General features: G+C 42.8%; 1 protein-coding gene across 2 annotated transcripts in view; it reads left to right on the forward strand.

Annotated features, from left to right (window-relative positions):
* PINX1 (PIN2 (TERF1) interacting telomerase inhibitor 1) overlaps window positions 1–19,211 on the forward strand; it is an 84,352-nt gene extending 65,141 nt beyond the window's left edge. The window contains exon 6 of one of the 2 annotated variants that reach the window (XM_063087307.1): window positions 17,927–19,211. In XM_063087307.1, coding sequence (XP_062943377.1) covers window positions 17,927–18,460 — 534 coding nt within the window. In that variant the 3' untranslated portion in view covers window positions 18,461–19,211. The remainder of the gene's footprint in view (window positions 1–17,926) is intronic. The other variant, XM_063087306.1, reaches the window with a different exon arrangement.
* The last annotated feature ends 372 nt before the right edge of the window (window positions 19,212–19,583 follow it).

Genomic DNA, 19,583 nt, shown 5'->3' on the forward strand with positions numbered 1-19,583 from the left:
CTCTTTGATAGGTTTATCTTTTCTGCATCAAAAAGAGTTGTTTTAAGCAAAGCAGTAGCAGTAATGACATCCAGCCTTTAGTCACTTCTGTCCCCTGACTTTGTCCTTTTAGAATTCTCATTCTGACTCTTAAAAATCATATTTTTTTTACAGTTTTACTTGACTGGTTTTGAAGCATTTATAAGCCTGAATTCCAAATAGTTTTTAAATGAGTACTTAAACTTATTTTATGTCTTGATTTCAGTAAGCTAGATTTTGTGGGATTTCTGTTTTTACAAACACACTGACTTGGGGAAGCTGCTTTACCTACATAAATCTGAACATTGAATGTCACAACCTTTTAGAGGTAGCTTTTGTTGAAATTGTTGAGTAGACTCTGGAAATCAGTACAGTTTGTTTTCTTTTCTTTCTGTGTATCCCTGACACTTAAAAATAAAGTATCAGCTTTAAAATATTTATGCAATTCTTATTGCAAAATTGTTCGTTTCAGATTGGAAATTGTGTGCCTACTTGCTTTGTGATCCTAAAGAAGTCCAATTGTGAATTTTTAAAAATCCACCATGTGCTTCATAAAGTTAAACAGTGGCCTTATTCATTTAGTTTAACTCGGTCATTTAATTTTGGAGTGGCATCCTCACTGTCATCCTGCCCGTTCTCCCTGGTAAGGCAGAAGCGTGGCTTCTGTATTACTTTGTTTTTTAATGGACTTCAGTTACTCAGAATTGGATTAATCGTGATGCATGACACGTGATCATCATTGGTCATAGTTTATTTTATTCCTTTTTAGGGTTCCCGATAAAGGTCTAGAACTGTTAGACTGATACCTAGGGGCCACTTCTTAAAATTAATGAATAAGGGCCGGCCTATGGCTCATTTGGCAGAGCGTGCTGCTGACAACACCAAGACAAGGGTTAAGATCCCCTTACTGGTCATCTTTAAAAAAAAAAAAAAAAGAAAATTAATGAATAAAATCAGCTGTCTCTGAGTTGAAATTACAAGCGAGCTATAAACAGAGCCTACCTTCTAGTCATTTATTTTAAAACTGTGGAATCAGGCTTAGGCTGACTCAGTATCTTTACGGAAAGCAGTTCCCTTTGTGTCTAATTCCTCTCATCATTTTGTCGTTTTCTAAGTAATGTCACTTTAATCCTTTTATCTGTGTCTAATTCTTACCCCCTTCCAATTCCTTTTTCCACTTAACTCAGATGCTTTTCCTTGTCATCCAGTAGCATTGTTGCATGATAAATGACCAAATGAGTAAGACATAATCTCTTCACAATCTAGTCAGGAAGTCCAAGACATACACAGTCACTGGAGCAAAGGCCGAGAGTGCTGTGCTGAGATCTGGGGACACACTTCAGCTTGCAGAGGTCAGAGAAGGTGACATTTGTGTTAGCATGTAAGTGAGATCATGAAATATTTTTCTTTGTGTCTGACTTATTTCAGTTAGCATAATGTTCTCCAGGTTCACCCATGTTGTGGCAAATGGCAGGATCTCTTCCTTTTTTAAGGCTGAGTAATATTCCATTGTATTTATATATACCAGAGTTTCTTATCCAGTCATCCATTGATGGACACTTTGTCTATTTAGAATAATGTTGCAGTGAACATGGGAGGGAGTTCAGGTATCTTTATGAGGGGCTGATTTTGTTTCCTTTGGGTTTATACTCAGAAGAAGATGTCTGGGTCATTCGGTGAATACTATTTTTAATTTCATTAGGAAACTCTACACTGTTTTTCATAGTGGCCACACCAATCTGCATTCTCACCAACAGTGTACTAGGTTCCCTTTTCTTCACACCCTTGCCAACACTTAGCTCTTGTATTTTTGATGATAATCATCCCAATACTGTGAGGTGATGTCTCACTATGGTTTTAATTTCCATTTCCCCTCACTAGTGATATTGAACAGCTTTTTGTATACCTGTTGGCCATTTATATGAAAAATGTCTGTTCAGGTCCTTTGCCCATTTTTTAATTGGGTTTTATGTTTTCTTGCTATTGAGCTGTATGAAGTCTTTATAAGTTTTGGATATTAACCCCTTTCAGGTATATGGTTTGCAGATATTATTTTTGCCAAGCTGTAAGTTGCCTTTTCATTTTGTTGATTCTTTTTCCTTTGCTGTGCAGAAGCTTTTTAGTTTGATGTAATCCCATTTATTTATTTTTGCTTTCATAGCCTGAGCTTATGGTGTGAGATCCAAGAAATCCTTGCCAAAGCCATGTCAAGGAGCCTTTGTCAAGGCCAATCAATCAGTGTCAAGGCCAATCAATGTCAAGGCCAATGTCAAGGAGCCTTTCCCCTTGTGTTTTCTTTCCCCTTGTGTGGTTTCAGGTCTTATGTTTAGGTCTTTTATCCATTTTGAGTTGATTTTTGTGTATGGCGTAAGGTAAGGGTCCACTTTTATTCTTTTGCATGTGGTAATCCAGTTTTCCCAATTCCATCTATTGCAGAGACTATTCTTTCCCCATTGTGTGTTTCTAATGCCTTTGTTGAAAATTAGTTGACTGTATAAGTTTGAATTTATTTGGGGGCTCTCTATTTTGTTCCACTGGTCTGTGTATCTTTTTATGCGAGTACTATATTGTTTTGATTACTGTAGCTTTGTAATACAATTTTAAATCATAAAGTGTGATTCCGCCAACTTTGTTTTCTTTTTTTCCCCCTCAGAATTGCTTTGACAATTCAGGGGTCTTTGTGGTTCCACATGGATTTTAGTTTTTTTTTTGTTTGTTTGTTTGTTTGTTTTTCTGTTTCTGTGAAGAGTGCCACTGGGATTTTCACAGCAATTGCTTTGAATCTCTATATTGTGTTTGGGTAGTGTGGACATTTTTTAACAATATTAATCCTTCCAATCCATGAACATGGAATATCTCCATCTATTTATGTTCTCTTCAATTTCTTTCATCAGTGTTTTACGGTTTACAGTATACAGGTTTCTCACCTCCTTGTTTAAATTTATTCCTGAGTATTTTATTAGATGCTGCTGTAAATGGGTTGTTTTCTTGATTTCTTCTTTGGCTAGTTCCTTATTTGTGTGGGATTTATCCCTGACATGCACAGATCCATCAGCATGTTGCATCACATTAACAGACTGAAAGATAAAACCACATGACATCTCAGTGATGCAGAAAAAGCATTAACAGAGTTCAGCATCTTTTTTTGATAAAAACTCTTAACATAATAAAGTCCATTTATGAAAAACCCATAGCTAACCTAACAATCAATGGGGAGAAACTGAAAGCTTTTCCTCTAAGATCTGTTAGAAGGCAAGGATGCCCACTCTCAGCATTTCTGTTCAACGTGGTACTAGAAGCAGTAGTCAGAGCAGAGCAGTCAGACAAGAAAAAGTGTCCAGATCGGAAAGGAAAAGTAAAATTATCTCTGTTTGCAGTTGACATGATCCTACATGTAGAAAACCCCAAAGATCTACCAAAAAACTGTTAGAACTAATGAAAGAATTTAGTAAAGTTGCAGGCTACAAAGTCAACGTGCAAACACCTGTAGTATTTCTGTATGCAAATAATGACCTGAATACATTTGACATGACCCTAAATGGTATTTGAAAGCTTACTTCCAATCTGCTATAAGATTTTCCAGGTCCACTCTGCATATTTGCTGCCTCAGACTTGGAGTCATCCATTTCTCCCTGATTTCTCTTTCATGGTAAATGATATTTAGAGACCACAGTCTAGGCATTAGGATTGCTTGGTTGTTCCTAGGGTGGTCTTGTTCCTAGGCCTTGTTACACAAATAGAACTATGATTTTTTTAATGATAAAATATTGCCTGAGTTTATACTTATATTGCCAGTTCAGATTCAGGACCACAAAGACTTAACCTCATTCATCTTTTGTCTTTATTTAAGTAAGAATTCCTGGAATTTGTAGATTCCAGAAATAAAAGCATTAAAATATCACATTACTCATCTGCTTATTTCCCATTATATGCACAGTAGTCACAGAATAACACCAATAACTTGATTATCCAAAAGAAAAAAAAAAAAAAAGATTCAGAGGGTTTTTCTGGGCAGGGGCAATTCTCTCTTTTGTCCATAGGGTATATGTCCCGTTAGGTGTGTAAGTCAGGTTACTGTGTTCTAAAGTCATTTGGAATGTCTTTCTCTGTGGCTGTTCAACCGACTGGTTGCAGAATCAAGTTCATTTGTTTCAGTTTATTTTTAGGAATTGCTTTTTTAAAATTTGATTTTGTCATGTGTCCATTGGCTTCTGCTTATGCTCTCCATTTTTATTTTGTTGATTGTGCTATAAACGTATTCACCGTCACGTGGTTTGAATTTTGCATAGGCTTGAAGTTGAACCCAACTTCAAGATCTTCCTTCATCACAGTGGTTGTCTCACTAATGAGGCTATGCAGCTCTTGGTGTTTGCACATAATCCCGAGGAGAAAATGTGGTTAGATGGTAAGCAGCCTCAAAACTTAATATACTCATACTTGGCATGATTTAGGACACATGACTTTTCTGCCACCTTATGTTCAAAATGGAAGTGATTTTTCTGACTAAGCCTGGGGATAGATATTCCCATGTTAGAAATGGGATAACTAGGGGGAAGTTAACCTCTTCTCCCAGGATCAGCCGGCAAGCTGACTGTTCATCACAGAGAGTTTGCCTGGCCCTCTTTTCGCTTCCCTGCTCTGTTTCTGTCATTCTTGCATGAAGTGTGTCGTCCATTGGTGAATGCCCATCCACTTAGACAGATGAAGGAAAAATTGAAGATTTAACTACAAGATTTAATCAAGAGAATGACTCATTTTATCCGAACAATGACAATATCTGTTTAAACAGCCCTTTCAAAGTAGGTTCAGCAGAACATCAGTTCTATGGGATGCCAATGGGTGTTATACCAGAAAGAGTTCCAGGGTCAAATAAGTTTGGGAGATGCTGCAGTTTAACAACAGCCACATCTCTCATATGATAATGTGCATCATGAATCAAAGGGAGGAGTAGCATAGGTTTATTTCCCAAATTTACTTAACCGGGAATCCATCCCAGCTTTTCATAAAGCCCCGCACTGCACTGGAGAATAAGGCTGCCTCTGGATTTAACTTTGTAGGAGCAATATGGGACAGAGAAAGAGGGTAACCTATACCACAGGGATACATTCAGCAACATGCAGATTGCCAGAGAACCCTATGGGACAAATGGCATGGTTTTGTTAACAACAAATCAAGAAAGAGGGCATGGGAACCTATAGCTTAAGAGAGACAAGAGACATATCAACTAATCACAATATATGGACTTTAATCTGGAAACTGAGTCAAAGAAATTGTAATGAGAAACAAATTGTAGAACAATAAGGGTAATATGAACACAGACTAGATATTTAGTGATAATGAGGAATTTTGGTCAGTTTCTTTATGTCTTATGGTATTATAGTTATGGATTTTTCTTACAGTTATTATATTTCAGAGATACATACTGAAAAATATTTGTAGATAAAAATGTATGATGTGTGTGGTTTGCTTTGAATTACTGGGGGTGCATGGCCACACCACCCTGGATGCTCAAAATCTCTGAGTTAATGGGGGAAAGGGGTATAATAGTTGCGTGTTGATAATTGTTGAGGACAGGTAGTGAGTACACTGGACTTATTGTGCTGTTTTCTCTACTTTTTCTATATGTTTGAAATTTTCCATAATAAAGTTAAGACTGTCAAATGTATAATTACTTTCATATGACTTCATTAGAAATACTTGAGTCCATAACTAATTTAACATATTCCTGCTTAGTCTATATTCTTCTCTAACTGCTAATTCACCCCCGCCTTATCCGACCTTTCAAAAAAGTCCAGCCAGACTTCTAAAGAGTATAATCCTTCCTGGACTTACAGGTGTGATTTGTTGCAGAACAAAGCAGGTCATTGGTGACATCCTTCTGTATTTGGAGGAGTGTCCCATAGGCTTGCCTGTTTCTTTGCAGCGTGGGAATGGAACTGTCCTGCGTGAGCGAATGTGTCCTGGCCTCCAGAAAACACTGGTTGTCTAAGTGGAGGCTCGCGTGCCTATACAAAGTGTCACTCTGCAGCCTATGCTTTGTAGTCACCTGGCTGGAGCGTCCAACAGCAGGTCCATCTTGTGCTACGTGCCCAGGAGCCAGTAGTGCAGGCAGTAAAGGGCAGGGCTCAAAGCAAGGAAAGTGGTGGTTTATTCCAACTGGAAAGGAAGTCCTTATAAAAGCCTCTGTCACCGTTGCTGCAGTTTTATCAAACAGATGTGAGATCTATGTGTTTAGAAAACAAAAGGTAATTTTATTCAGGCCAAGCCATTTTAAGATACATAAAAATCTCTTCTCTTATTCTCATTCTGTGTACCTCCCTCCCTCCCTTCCCCCAGTCCCCAGGCCACTCACACACCCAGCCCCCTTAGGCTAGTCATGGTGCTGTCTGCTTTGGAAAGTAGCAGGAAAAGCTGATAAGGTGCTGAGGACAGAAATCTCTGGTCTTATCTCTCCTGAGCACATGGTGCCGAGAGTGCATCCTTTTCCTGTTCTAGGACAAGAGACATAAACTGGCCATCTCCGGGCAGCAGGGACTTCAAACAGGGCTTGGGGCCTGCCTCTACTTTCTAGAGGAGCCAGAAAAGAGAAAGTGGGCCGCTGTGTTTTGAAAGTAGCTTTAGTACCAGTAAAGGTTTATGTTGTTTTCTGTATCAGCCACCATAACTTCGTAATAAGACAATCATTTAAGAAAAAGGAGAAAGGAAAAGCAGAGAGGGGGAAGGGAAGGACTGCCCAAACACCCAAGGCTTGCAAGTCACTGGGCTGCTTTGGTTAGTTTTGCCAGGACGTGGGTTTGGCCTGAAAGGATTAGATTTGGGTTTTTGTTTGTTGACAGATCAAGCAAATGGTTTTACGAGCTTTTTTGATAATAAGAAATTCACACACCCACACACACACACACATGCACGCATGCACACACAGCCAAGTGTGGAGGAGAAGAGTGAAATACTGGTTCTTTTTCCCTCTGTCCTTTTTTCCTGCCAGGAATGCAGAATAACATTCTCTCCCGGACTTTCAGCCCGTGACATCTGGAAAATGGGGTGCAGAGGAGCCTGCCTGTGGGTTGGAGTGTGGGGTGCGGCTGCTGGGGAGCGTGAAGTTTTGCCTCCGGTGCCATGGTCATGAGGGGTGCTGGGGTGGTGGGTGCGGTTGGGCGTCCCATCTCCCCTCGTGGTCCTCTTCCTGGCCCTCAGCAAAGTGGGAAGAGGGGCAGCCTTGTAGCCTCCTCAGCCATCCTGAGCCTCTGGGAGGACCCAGCAGCCACTTCAGACTTCACAATGTTGGCGAGCCCAGGCTCCATACTGTTACCAGTTGGAAGAAATTGGTCAGCAGGACAATTCTGACAGCCACTTGTTCCAAAAGTTAATGATGACTTAAAGAATTATGTATATTATTTAACATTAAATGTTCTTTTATTCTTGAAGGCTTGTTAGGCTCCTATTGGTGAATGCTATGAAATTATCTAGGCTACAATGAATGTTAGAATTGTAATGGACCTTAAAAAATACAGCTGTTGTTTTTCACCTCTGTTCCATAGACCCCTGAGAACCTTGGGGCCCTCTCCAAGGGGGATGGGGAGGGCAGGGATGGCTGAGCTGTGAGCTTTGGGTTGTCCCAACCCCACCTCAGCCACAGCTCCCCTGCAGTATGATGCATATTGGCTTTAAGTTTAAGATTTGAAGAAAGGTGTGTGGTACTAGAACTACGTTTGAGAAAGCTTTCTGAGTAGCCCTGCCTCCCTGTCTTGCAAGTGACTCCGTTTGAGGCCCAGAAAGGCTAGTGACTTGTCCAGGACCACCCCTTCTGTCAGCTGTGGGTCAGATCTTCCAACAGCTGGATCAGTGCCCCTGCTGCTACAGTGAATTCAGTACCTGTTTTCTTTCCTCCAGAAGCCAGTGTAGCACCACATGCCACTCAAAGTGCCATCCGTAAGCCAGCTGGCGACAGGAAATTAAGAGTAAGCTATTAGAAATTTCTATAGTGGTTTGATAGTTTTTATAAATTGGAACTTGTGGTTTATATAAAGTCTCTCTAAAATTTCATTTTTCTGGGTTTTTTTTGTTTTGTTTTTTGTTTTTTTTTAACAATAACCTTGGCCCTCAGTGGGTCAGAGATGTAAAAAAGCAAAAGAACAAAACGAACAAAAAACTAGTTCTTCGCCCCTGATAGTTTGAGAGGCATTGGCATGCAAGGCATTGAATTTCCACAGACATTGGGTCACTTAGGACTACAAACCTGTCTTGTTACCAACAAGAGGCACATCTTGCTTTAAGGAATCTTTTTGGATTCTGAACAGGTAGGGAAACAGTGTTTCATGTTCTTTTTCCCTTTAATGTTTAATATCTTTCTTGCTTATAAAATAAAAAAAAAATAGCTTGTGTTAATCCAAGATAAGAGCTCATGATAGGATTATATATTTAGTAGCCGTAATAATGTTTATTTGTTATGAGCTCCGTGGTATTGTAATCTCAGTTTAATTGGTTAGGGTTTTTCTTGAATAGAATTGTTTTGTAGGTGGTTTTGTTGTTGTTTACTTTCTGTCCTAAAAATAAATTGTCCCAGTGTATTACTGTTTTTATTAAGAATACTTAACATGAGATCTGTCCAGTTCATTATTTTCTTTATTCTTTACTTTTTTAACATGACTCATATGTTCAGAATTTTAGTTAATTTACTCTCACTAACTTCAGTATCTTTTAAACATAGAATGATTTTGCTCTACCAAATTTATGCCTAAAAATGTTTTTTGTTTGTTTTGGAAGGTCCTTTTGTTTTAATTGAAAAATAATTGATTAAACATTTTTGTGGGCTATAGAGTTGAACATCAACACCTGTGTACAGTGTGAGGACCAAGTCAGTGAAACTTTGCTACATTAATTTCTGGTGAGTTGAGGAGTATGTGTGAAAATATTAGCCTTATATGTAGTATATAAGAATTGAGAGAAGGGACATATTTTTTTGTTAATCAACTGTATTAGCCTAAATTAATTTACCTTTCTCTTAAAAATAATCTTGACTGATTATTCCAGATAACTATTTATACTCTAGTCATTTTATTTTCTAAAATGATCTTTATTGTCTAAAAAGATTTGAGATTCTCTAAAATCTTCAAAAACTGCTATGCTTTCCATAATAAGGACCCTAAATTTAAGTTGTCATGATTCGTAAGCAATTTTTAAGTATCCTGTGGAGTGAAGATGGAAGAGACAGAATTCTCTGGAAGCCCCTGCTTCTGTTCTTTGAGATTCAGGTGCTGGCCTTCAGCCGTCTACAAAAGCTGCTTGTCCTGCCTCGAGAGAGCAGGTGACCTAGAATTGTAAAATACAGTCAATCCGGATTATTTTTAGACGTCATTCAAGGAAGTTGGCGCCTAGTTCGCATTGATCATTTCTGGCTCAGGAGGAGCCTCGTTTATCTTCTGGTGGCCAGTGTGTTGTGTGAAGTTGTCACATGAGTCACTGCAGCTTCCCAGGCCTAGGGACCTTTTTCGGGAGGCAGGAAGCCTGCTCTTCTTTCTCTCTCCCTTTTTTTCCCCAGAGGCTGTATGACTCTTGTCAGTGACTCTGATGTCAGTTACTTGAGCAGTTGTTGCCATAGAGAACCTTTCTTTTAAAACATGTTTATGTTGATGTTTATTAATAAGTGGTAGTTTGAGCAGCTGACTGGGCAGACAGGAAAAAATAAAATGAAGAGCTTTGTTGGCGCTGGCCTCCGTGTGAGGAGTTTGGCATTATTTGTATTTCACTAAAAGTGAAAAGCAGGATGATCTCTCCCTCCCTGTTCCATTATCTTCTCTGAAATGTCCAGTTCTTTTGTCTGAATTTGTACATTCCAAACAAAGTTGTTATGCCTCATTATTAGAAGGATATCTTTGTGTATTTATAGCATCTTTGAGAGTTCTCCTTCATGTCAGATGACTTCATAACCAAACTTTTTCCTGGTCTGCCACCCTTTGCTGCTTGAACACAGGCAGCACTTAATCTGTACTGTTCACTGGCATAATTCAGTAAGATAGGCATTCCATCACTGGAGAGAGACCGAGGTTGAGGACTTCATTGCAGCCCAAACCTTCTAGTTGCGCGCGCGCGCGCGCGCGCGTGCGTGCGTGCGTGTGTGTGTGTGTGTTTCCAGAAGTCAGCAGTGCGGTACTCAAAAGAAGCAGATCATATTTTATAATAAATTTATTCATTTATTTATTCAGTTGGCACATTTTTACTTAGACTTGTATAACTAGAGAGAAAACAAATTTCCACAAAATTTTTACTGATAAAATTCAAAACTTTATAGATACTGATATTTGACATTCATATAATTTTTTTATGTCATAAAATATTCTTTTAATTTTCCCCCCAACTATTTAGAAATGTAAAAATCATTCTTAGCTTACAGTGTGTACAAAGATACATCCACAGCCATAGTTGCCAATCCCATGGCATGCATTTCTCCAGAGAGAACCTCTGGAACCCCTGCAGGTACGCTTCTAACACATGCCTTGGGTTCCTTTACCAGTTTGCATGTGCACACACACAGCTTCTACATGTGTTTTCCAGTTGAGCTGCTGTGTAAATCTTTGTTATATCTTTGATTTTTAACAACTCTTCTAATCAAAGTTTCCCTTCAGTCGATGGAGTTTTGTATTTGTTTTTGACTCCTGTGGTACTTGCTAATGCTAAAAGTGATTATGTATCCCAGGCTGCTTATGACCAAGACTATGTGTGTTTAGCCTAACTCCAGATGTGAGTGAGGGATGTCTTGGGAAAAAGTGCAAGATTTCACACTTGAGTGAACTTTTTGTGAGTACGAAAATAGCTCTCTGTCTATGGTGCACTGAGTGATTTTAATTATATGGAAACCACGAAGGAAATCGTAAAACCGCAGAGGTGCCACAGAAGTAAGAGGTGCCAATGGGGTGGTGTGACCCGTGCCTCTCGTGCTGAGCCCCTGCCTCGCTGCAGCTTCAAGCAGACCCGTTTTGATGGCTCCTAGAAGCAGAAGCTTTCCCAGCTTGTATTTTCAGCTCACGATGCGGTGTAGGCTGCACCTGCGACCAGGGGCTTCCAGTGAAACGTCCATCCAGCTGTTTGCCTTCTCCAAACGAACTGCCGCCTTTGCCTCCCATGTGCCCTAGAACTCTCTCGCTCTCCAGCCTTCTCTTTGGTGGCTCTGCAGACCATTGCTTGTGTCCAGCTGATCCCACAGCATGTGGCAATTCCTATACCACACAGCATCTTACTTTTTCCAGTTGACTTATCCCCTGGAAGGTGGCTCTGCTAACATGTGAAATGATAGACCAGGAGAAATGTGTGGATCATTTGAGTTCCTGTGTCTCAGTAAGGGCCACAGGGAGCAAGTGGCTGATCCTACCCAGTGCATTCAGTGTACTTTGCAGTAGTTGGAGACGCAGTTTGCATCATGAGGCACAGTGGTACTTGACTGGAGGGGAACAGTTTCATCTGGTTGGGAAGAACCTGTACTCAAAATGCTGATTCTCTTTCTTTTCCACCCTTCCAAGCCTCTTCTCAATGCAGACCTGCCTGGTGAGCAGGTTCATGCTGACAGACAGAAAGTGGGTTCACTGGTGTTGGGAGTTTGTCACAGCCATGGTCAGCTGGATTGGAGTCTCTGTGCTTTCCTTGAGCACCCATTGCACCTTTGCTCCTCATTAGAGGGCTATGCGAAATAGAGATGAAATGAAAATGGTTCCTATTCTCAAGGAATGTATTTATTCCCCTGGGAAGACACTTGCAAGGCAAATTATGCAAAACCAGAAAGTAGAAGTGACAAATTGCTAGTCAGAGGTAGTGAGCACGAGATGATGTTCCACAAGGGGTCAGGCATGTTGGAGGAAGCAGTCTTACGCTTGGCCTTTAAGAACATGATGCGTGTGACTTACGTGTATGTGATCTGCTGTATGAGTTGCACGAGATGTCACATGGTATTAAATGCCTGTCACTGAAGTGTTTTAAAGTTTGTCAAATTAGCACTTACATCCACTTGACCAAGTATGACTTTTTAAAAGCAGGAGGTAAAACCCAAGTCCACCTTCCCACCTGAGGCAAAAATCCCTTTGGGCATGTGCTGGACAGCAGCCATCAGCTGATAGCCTCAGTTGCTAAACCCATTGCCCTGGGGCTCTGGGAGTCTCCTCTTGCTGAGAAGAGTTCATAGAAGGATCGCCATTGCAGCAGGGTTGTGTCTTAACGTGGAAATTGGGGAGCTTCAGTTGTGCCATCACTTCAGACCAGCAGGCTGACAGGCGTTCTTCGAAGCCCGTCCCTGGACTGGTATGTTTGCCATAAGTAGGAAGGTCTTATATGTGCAGTGTACCTGCTCCACACGCCTCACTAAGTTCTCCATGCCCCAAAAGATACTAACGACCTTCTTCAGAGGTTAATAAAGAGAATCCTCTCTATTGGGCATCTTATGGACTATCTGTCTCATATGCATGTCCGAGTGACACAGGAGCAAAGGCCACAGTGACCCCGGAAGAGCTCGCACGCTCAGTTGAGTGGCATAGCCTCAGACAGAATGCCTAAAAGGCACGGAACTACACGTAATTCTGTGCACATTTGAGAGACATTGGCACGCCTAGTTTAGAGTATCTTTTGGGGACCTGACAGTATTGTGCCACGTTGTAATTATGTCTTAGGGGCTCTCTGCAAGGTCATCTCTCCCCTGCATCCACTCTTTTTTTTTTTTTTTTCCTTGGTGGTAATTCAGAATTGACAGAGATCGGCTTAGGCATCACGGTTCTCCAGCTCTGATCATGGCACAGGGTGTATGCCATGAACACTCGGATCTCCCTGTCACCGAGGAGAAAGCTGAATGGACGGAAGGGAGCTGACAGCAGCATACACCACCACAAGCCGTAACCAGCCGCCTGTGTTGAAGTGTCACGTGGAAGCTGTCCAGCACCTGCCCAAAGGGATTCTTGCCTCAGGTGGAAAGGTGGACTTGGTTTTTACCTCCTGCTTTTAAACAGTAATACTTTGTCAAGTGGATTACATGCTAATGTGACAAATTTTAAAACACTTAAGCCTGTTATTTTTTATTTATATAAAATGCAAACTGTATGATGTAGCTTTTTTTTCCTCTTTAAAAAGTAGTATCAGTGTTTGTTGACATTGTTTCTACATGGAACATCATCAGTTAACTTCTGCCCTCCTCAAAGATAAGCATGGGCCTTGGTCCCTGGATTATAGGGCCATTGATATCTGTTGTTGGGGTAGCTCTGAAGAGAGGTGACAAATGAGTCTGAGTTTGCAGGCTGGAGTCAGTATACCAGTGGAAGGAGCAAGGACTTCGCGCTGGTGGCTTTAGGCCAGATCCCACTTCTGCCACTTCCAGCCATAAGCCCTTCTGGTCCGTGAGTCCTTCCTGGCCGGGAGCCCTTCCGCAAGTGAAGTGCTTTGAGTCTCTCTTTCTGTCTGTGTAAAATGGTGAGATTGCCTCTCCCCAGGTTGCTGAAAGAGTTGCATGAGATGTCACATGGTATTCAGTGCCTGTCACATTGACGATAGCTGAGTTCTTCAGCACACCCAGGTGTGGTCACTTAGGGTGACGTTTCCTCTGTGACTGACCAGAGCAGTCCCGCGAGGCTCTTCTAGCAGCACTGTCAAGGCTTTGTGAAGTGATAGGTCTTCTAAGAAGTCTGAGCTCTAATCCACAGAATGCTTATTGAATGAGTAGAATGAAGGCCCTATTATCATTTGGGAAAACCAGTCATCAATTTTTTTTTTTTAATACATACAAGGGTACTAAAAGTTTCATGGAAAAATAGAATTAAAATATAGTACGAATCTTTCCATGAACTTTTTGAATTACCCTTGTACTGTGTGCACTTATCAGCTCTGAAGGAAGTGAGGGATGGGGGCTTCCTATGAACAGAGAAGGCCAACCCATGAAAGTTTTTTAGAACAGTATGAGAAAGCTCCATTTTATATTTCAAAAAGAAGTCACTTCTAAAATATATGAAAAATATTTCAAGGTTCTAAATGTGCCTTTGTGTTTTTCTTATTATTTGGTGAAAGTAGAGCGGTGGATATATTACAAATTTAGGGAGAGCAATTTTTAAACCGTTCTGTGAATTCCCTTGCCATTTCCCTTCCTTGTTCACCAAACTCTTTCTTTGAAAAGCGCCTTCATATGAGGTATCCTGTGTGGTCCTGGACGTGCACAGTTACATGTGACACGCCCTGCCCCATAGCCCAGCTGAGCGAGGAGGAGACCTGCAGGGTGCCCTGGCCGGACTCCCCTCCTGCGTACATCATTACCTGACCGCTGTTAGAACTCCTGGCATCAGAGCAGGACTTCAGGAACCCTGGACTGTGCAGTTGTAAAAGCTGAGCTGGGGGTCGCCGGTGTTTTTGTTCCAGAAGCCCCCCCTTGTTTTCAGTTCCCCTGTTAGCACCTTTAGCATCGTCCCCGCAGTCTACCTTTTGAGAACAAAAATTTAGGGTATGTGAAGGGTCAATAGAGATTTTCAACCAAGGTGTATACAAAGAGAACTTTCAAAACCGTAACTACATAGGAATTTATTATTTTTTCAAGTTGCAGCTTCTTACTACCTTTTTTAGAAGGATAAGTGTTGGGATGATTTTCCAGGTCTTAGGTTTAAAATAGATTCATATTTCAGTTAATAGTCACTAAGGTTTTTTGTTTTTATTGATTTTAGCTTCTTTGTAGTATCAGTTCTTTCAAGTGAATTCTTGAAAATTATTCCATTATCGCAGCATAGTGTTGGGCTCTTCCTGTTCTCCTGAACAGTATTACTGGGTGGGATCTTAGCAGTGTGCTTTCTCACAGGTGGTGAGTAATGTTATTTTCACGGGTAGACTGTAGCTGTGTTGCTGTCACTTCTCCATCTCAGCTTGACAGGCACATGATAGTTTTCTGTGAACTGGGCTGCTCTGTGCTGCTTGCTTGTACTTCCACACTGTGCCTCCTCTGCTGTCTTGTGTCACAGAGTAATGGCCAGCCCACGTGTCTTTTCAGCCATCAGTAAACCTTAGCCCTGCAAGGGACCTTAGAAGTCACCCAGTGTAACCTGCTTATTTTATTTGATTAGGAAACTGAGGCCCAGAGAGGTTATGGTATTTATCTGAGAACCTCCATTAGTTAACAGCAGGAATTGGAATTTAAAAAGAGAGAGAGGGGTTTTCTGAATCCCTCAGCTTAATCAAATGTTTGGCAAGATCATTAGTTAACCATATTTCCCTTGGTAGTATTATGTGGAACAGGAAATTTTCAAGTTATTTGTTATTCGTAATAGTTTTGGGAACACCTCTAGCAAATTGGGACATTCTCAAAGCTTATGAAATAGTGAAAGTCACATTTAAATATTGCAGATTTTTTTTTTGAGGTTGTGACGTGTGTTTACTGGAAACGTGGGAAGGTTCAAGTCGTTCCTTTTTCAGAATACTGCAAAGTGACCGGCCCCTCTCTCGATGCTTGCTCACTTTGAAATAGAGGCCAGATATGAAAAGGGTTAGTTTTCTTGAAAAGGAATATATTTTGTTATGCGATGCCATGGTTAAGAACACTTGCCAGGGAATGTAATCTCTGTGATAAAACCGGGTTCTGATTTCAAGTGTATGAAATATGAGTCCTGGGCATTGTTCCTGCAGGAATCAGATTTTCAACCCTTGTGTGTGTGGTTTTTTAAAATACATACATTGCTGTAGTATGGGAAGGAGGCTGCCCCAGCAACAGCTCTGTCCAGCAGATCTTTGTTTTGCTTGTGTTTTGCTGGGAGAAAGAGGATTTGGGTACTGGCACCTCTCTGGCTTGCCTCCATGTCCTACTGAGCAAGGTGTGCAGTGGTCCAGGCTTGTACACCCCTTCTCGTCACAGGAGTTGATCATGAGCGTTCTTATTTTCTGGGATTAGATAGACCTGCTGAATTTACCACATGACTCAAAAACGGTGTGATACTTTCTAATACTTAGAAGTGCGGGATTAACACAAGCAATTGGTCTCTGGGATTAAACTGATAAAAGCAAGAGTTGAGAAGGTGATAAATAGGCATGCAGGGTAAGGAGCCTTGGTGAGTGCCTCGGACGCAGGTTTCCAGCCCACAGGTTTCCAAGCTCTCAGCTCTCTAGCCACATTCCAGAGCCTACTGCAGCAGTGACCCACGGGTAGTAGGCTCTGGAATGTGGCTGGAGAGCTGAGAGCTTCGTGGCACACACAGCCGCCTGGTCAGCGGGTGTTTCTGTGTAGCTGTGGACCTGACTTCATGTGGGAGGCAAGGTTATGTCTGTCACACAGGGACTGACTAGCTCTAGGACAGCCTCGAGAGAGTTTTCACTCTGCTCTGCGAAAATTCAGCTCTCTTTCAACATTTGAGGAGCACAGAGACAAAGTGACCTACTTTTTGTCTTCCGGGACAGCTATTTTTTATTTTTCTCAAAATTACCTGATGGAATTCCAGCAAAAATTGAATGCTGATAAAATTTAAACTTTGTCCCAGAACTCAGTTGATTTATTCCACATGTTCTGCATTTTATACTTTGAAATTCCAAAATTGACCACATGATTTTGGTTTTATAGCCCAGAGGCTGAAAAAAAATAAGGTTAGTGTTGATTTGCTAAGTGGTGATGTTGACAGAGGTACCCTTTGGTGAGAGCTGTCTGGGGCAGTTGTGCTCAGGGCCAGTCCGTCATCGATATAGTACTGGTTCTGCTGGGATTGCAAGTGGACGCTGCTTCTGGTGCTGCCAAGCTGGTTTTGAGGTCCATGTGTCAGGGAAATACACGGCTCATTGATATGTGTTGGTTTGTATTTAAGTTAGCTGCCCAGGCATAACTTCGCCTGCCAAGTTCAGAGTAATGTGTAGAATCTTGACTTGGAAACTGCTTTATTCAGGAGATCTTTCCCGCCCTGCCAGCATGAAGGGGTGGAACAGCAACCTCTTCTGTGAGGAGACATGGATGTGGAGGAAGGGTACAGGTCACTGAAAGCCTGGGGCCAGTGTTGTTGTTTAGCAACATGATCGCTGTGAAGGTCCCTGTGGGCAGTTACTCTGGACGTGGCCAACTCGGTGCCCGCTGGCCTGGAGCCCTGCAGCCAGCAGGCCTTCCTCTCCTTCCATGCTGCCCGTTCCTACGGCCCGCAGGTGACGCCAACTATCCCATTCATTTACTCCACCTCCTCGTTAGTAGCTGACAGCACCATGGGAGTCCAGTCTGGTCAGAGTGGGGTGGCCCCTCTCTGCCCCGGAGGGAAGGAGTGGCTCTCGGCCAAGGGGGAAGCCCATGTGCTCCCACCCAGGTGCCTTCTCTTTGGGGGCAGCTGCCTGCTTGGCCGTGCTCTTAACATCAGGGAGGAGGACGGTGTCCCCAATGGTCCAGGTTCCAGGTTGGATTTGGCTTCTGTCCTCATGGGAAGGGTTAAGTAGCATCTAAGTTTCTAGGTCAACATACAAAGACCTGTGCAATCATAATGGAGCTGAAACCAGTGTCTAACAAAATCACATAGCTGCAGAACTGCCGTGTCCTTGTTTCCTACAGAAGACTCTGGGAACCAAATCGCCGTTTATGATGTTGTTTCTAGGGGGATATTTAGTCAGAATTACATGTAGGTGACTTGCCAGCTAACTTCTTAAGTTAGCCTCTGTCTGTTCACCTGCTACTCCGCATAGTACTGAGCTGGAGTGTGTGGCCGCCTTGCCCTGTGCTTTGCAGTTCAGGCCTTCCAGGGGCAGAGAGAGATAGGAGGGGAACCCATCTCTTAGCTCCGTCTCCTAACTGCTGCGTGTGTGTGTGGCTCCACGTGGGGTCCTCCTGGGACCCGGGAGAGTGAACGCTGGGTGCCGTGTGTGCGTGGCTCCATGTGGGGTCCTCCTAGGTGCTGGTAGAATGAAGGGTGAATACTTAACTGCTCTTTAACTCTTCTCCCCACCATAGGACGATTCCAGCCCCAGCACTCCGGATGGGAATGACACCTCCACCATGACGACCACCAGTGCCTTCACCATCCAGGAGTACTTTGCTCAGCAGATGGCCAAGCTGCAGAACAAGCCACAAGGAACAGCTTCAGGGCCTGATATTCCAGAGACCCCAGTGGAATGGAAAAGGGGAAAGAAAGGAAACAAAGAGGCAACAGATAAAAATGTGGAGAATTACCCCCAACCCAAGGCCAAGCGGCCTAAAAGGAAAAAGCCTGAGGAAGGAGAGGAGAACCATGAGCCTGCGGCCGGGAAGAAGGGAGCTCCTGCTGAGCAGCAGCTCAGGGCCACCCATGGGGACGAGAATGCAGACACTTCTGCTGAGGTCAGTGAGGATAGTGGGAGGCCACCAGAGGACCAGGATTTTGTCTCAAAGCTCAAAAAAAGGAGAGAAAAGAAAAATGTGCGAAAGCCAGTGGTGGTAGCAGTGGACACTTGGCTAGATGAATCACCAGTGAGAAAGAAGAAGAAAAAGAAGAAAGGTTCCAAGTGAACCCTCTCGAGCCAGGGCTCCCTACCATTCAGCTCCCAGTCGCTGCCAGGGCAACCCCCTTGGCCCAGAGTCAGCGAGGAGTCAGCCCCGATGGTCTGGGAACATCTGTTAACATGCCCATGATTGCTGAGTCTCGCCCTCTCACCATGTTTCCCAAATCATATTCCCAGAAGAACTGTTTTTAGTGTTTCAAATTGTAGCTCTCATAAACAGATAAATTTCTGTGTAAACTCTGAGCCCATCACCACGAGTGTTTATTCGTACCCATCTGAAACAGCTGGTCATGTGTGCCTGTGCCGTGTGCGGGGACACCTTGGTCTGCCTTTGCCCTGGGTCTCCTTCAGTAATAGCGAGTTGCTCTCTTTCTGAAGGACTCAGTCTAATTAAAGGATTAAGAGGCAATAGTTTGGATTCGGGTAGTTCCTTTTGTTCTATAGCCAACTGTACATTCTTACCAGGTAGGAATTATATGATCATGTTCCCAAATCAGAGTGTTTTTGCTGTGCTGCATCTAGTTTTGGTTTTGATGGGGAGACTGTTCCAGTGCTGTCTCTTCCACTAAGCAGCAGCAGCCACATGCTGTGAAGTCTTTGCTCCACCCTGCGCGGCCTCAGGAGCAGCTGACAGGGATACCCTAACCTTCCACTCTTGCAGGAGGAGGCCTCTTGTGCAGCTCACACTGAGTGTCGGTAGCTGTGTATTTCCATGTTGGGGTCCTTAGAACAGGTTGCCTTTAGTGGGCTCTGGCTGATTGATGGTGATCAGAAGGTCCTCTGAGGTTCAGAACCTGAGAGGCTAAGACCATGAAATCCATGTTGTCTCCAAGTCAGCCGTCTTCCATGGGGAGGCTGCCTTGGGAAGTCTCAGAAGTGTGAATATGTTGTGAGTGGGGAGGACACCTTCCAGTCCTGCTCAGACCAAATGGTGGCCCTCGCTGCATCTGTGCTGCCTTCCTGCCGTGCCCCAGCCTGCCCTTGTGTGGACTGTTGCCGACACTCATCCTGCTGGAACACAGATGGAAGGAAGATCCTGCTCGAGATGGAGAGCGAGCCTGTCCCTCCCCTCCCTAGGCCCTCTCTTCTGCGTCTTCATTCTCTTGATCTTTTCCTTCTTTCGTTTTTGC

The sequence above is a fragment of the Cynocephalus volans genome, chromosome 2, assembly GCF_027409185.1.
Source record: "Cynocephalus volans isolate mCynVol1 chromosome 2, mCynVol1.pri, whole genome shotgun sequence".
NCBI classification, from domain to species: domain Eukaryota; kingdom Metazoa; phylum Chordata; class Mammalia; order Dermoptera; family Cynocephalidae; genus Cynocephalus; species Cynocephalus volans.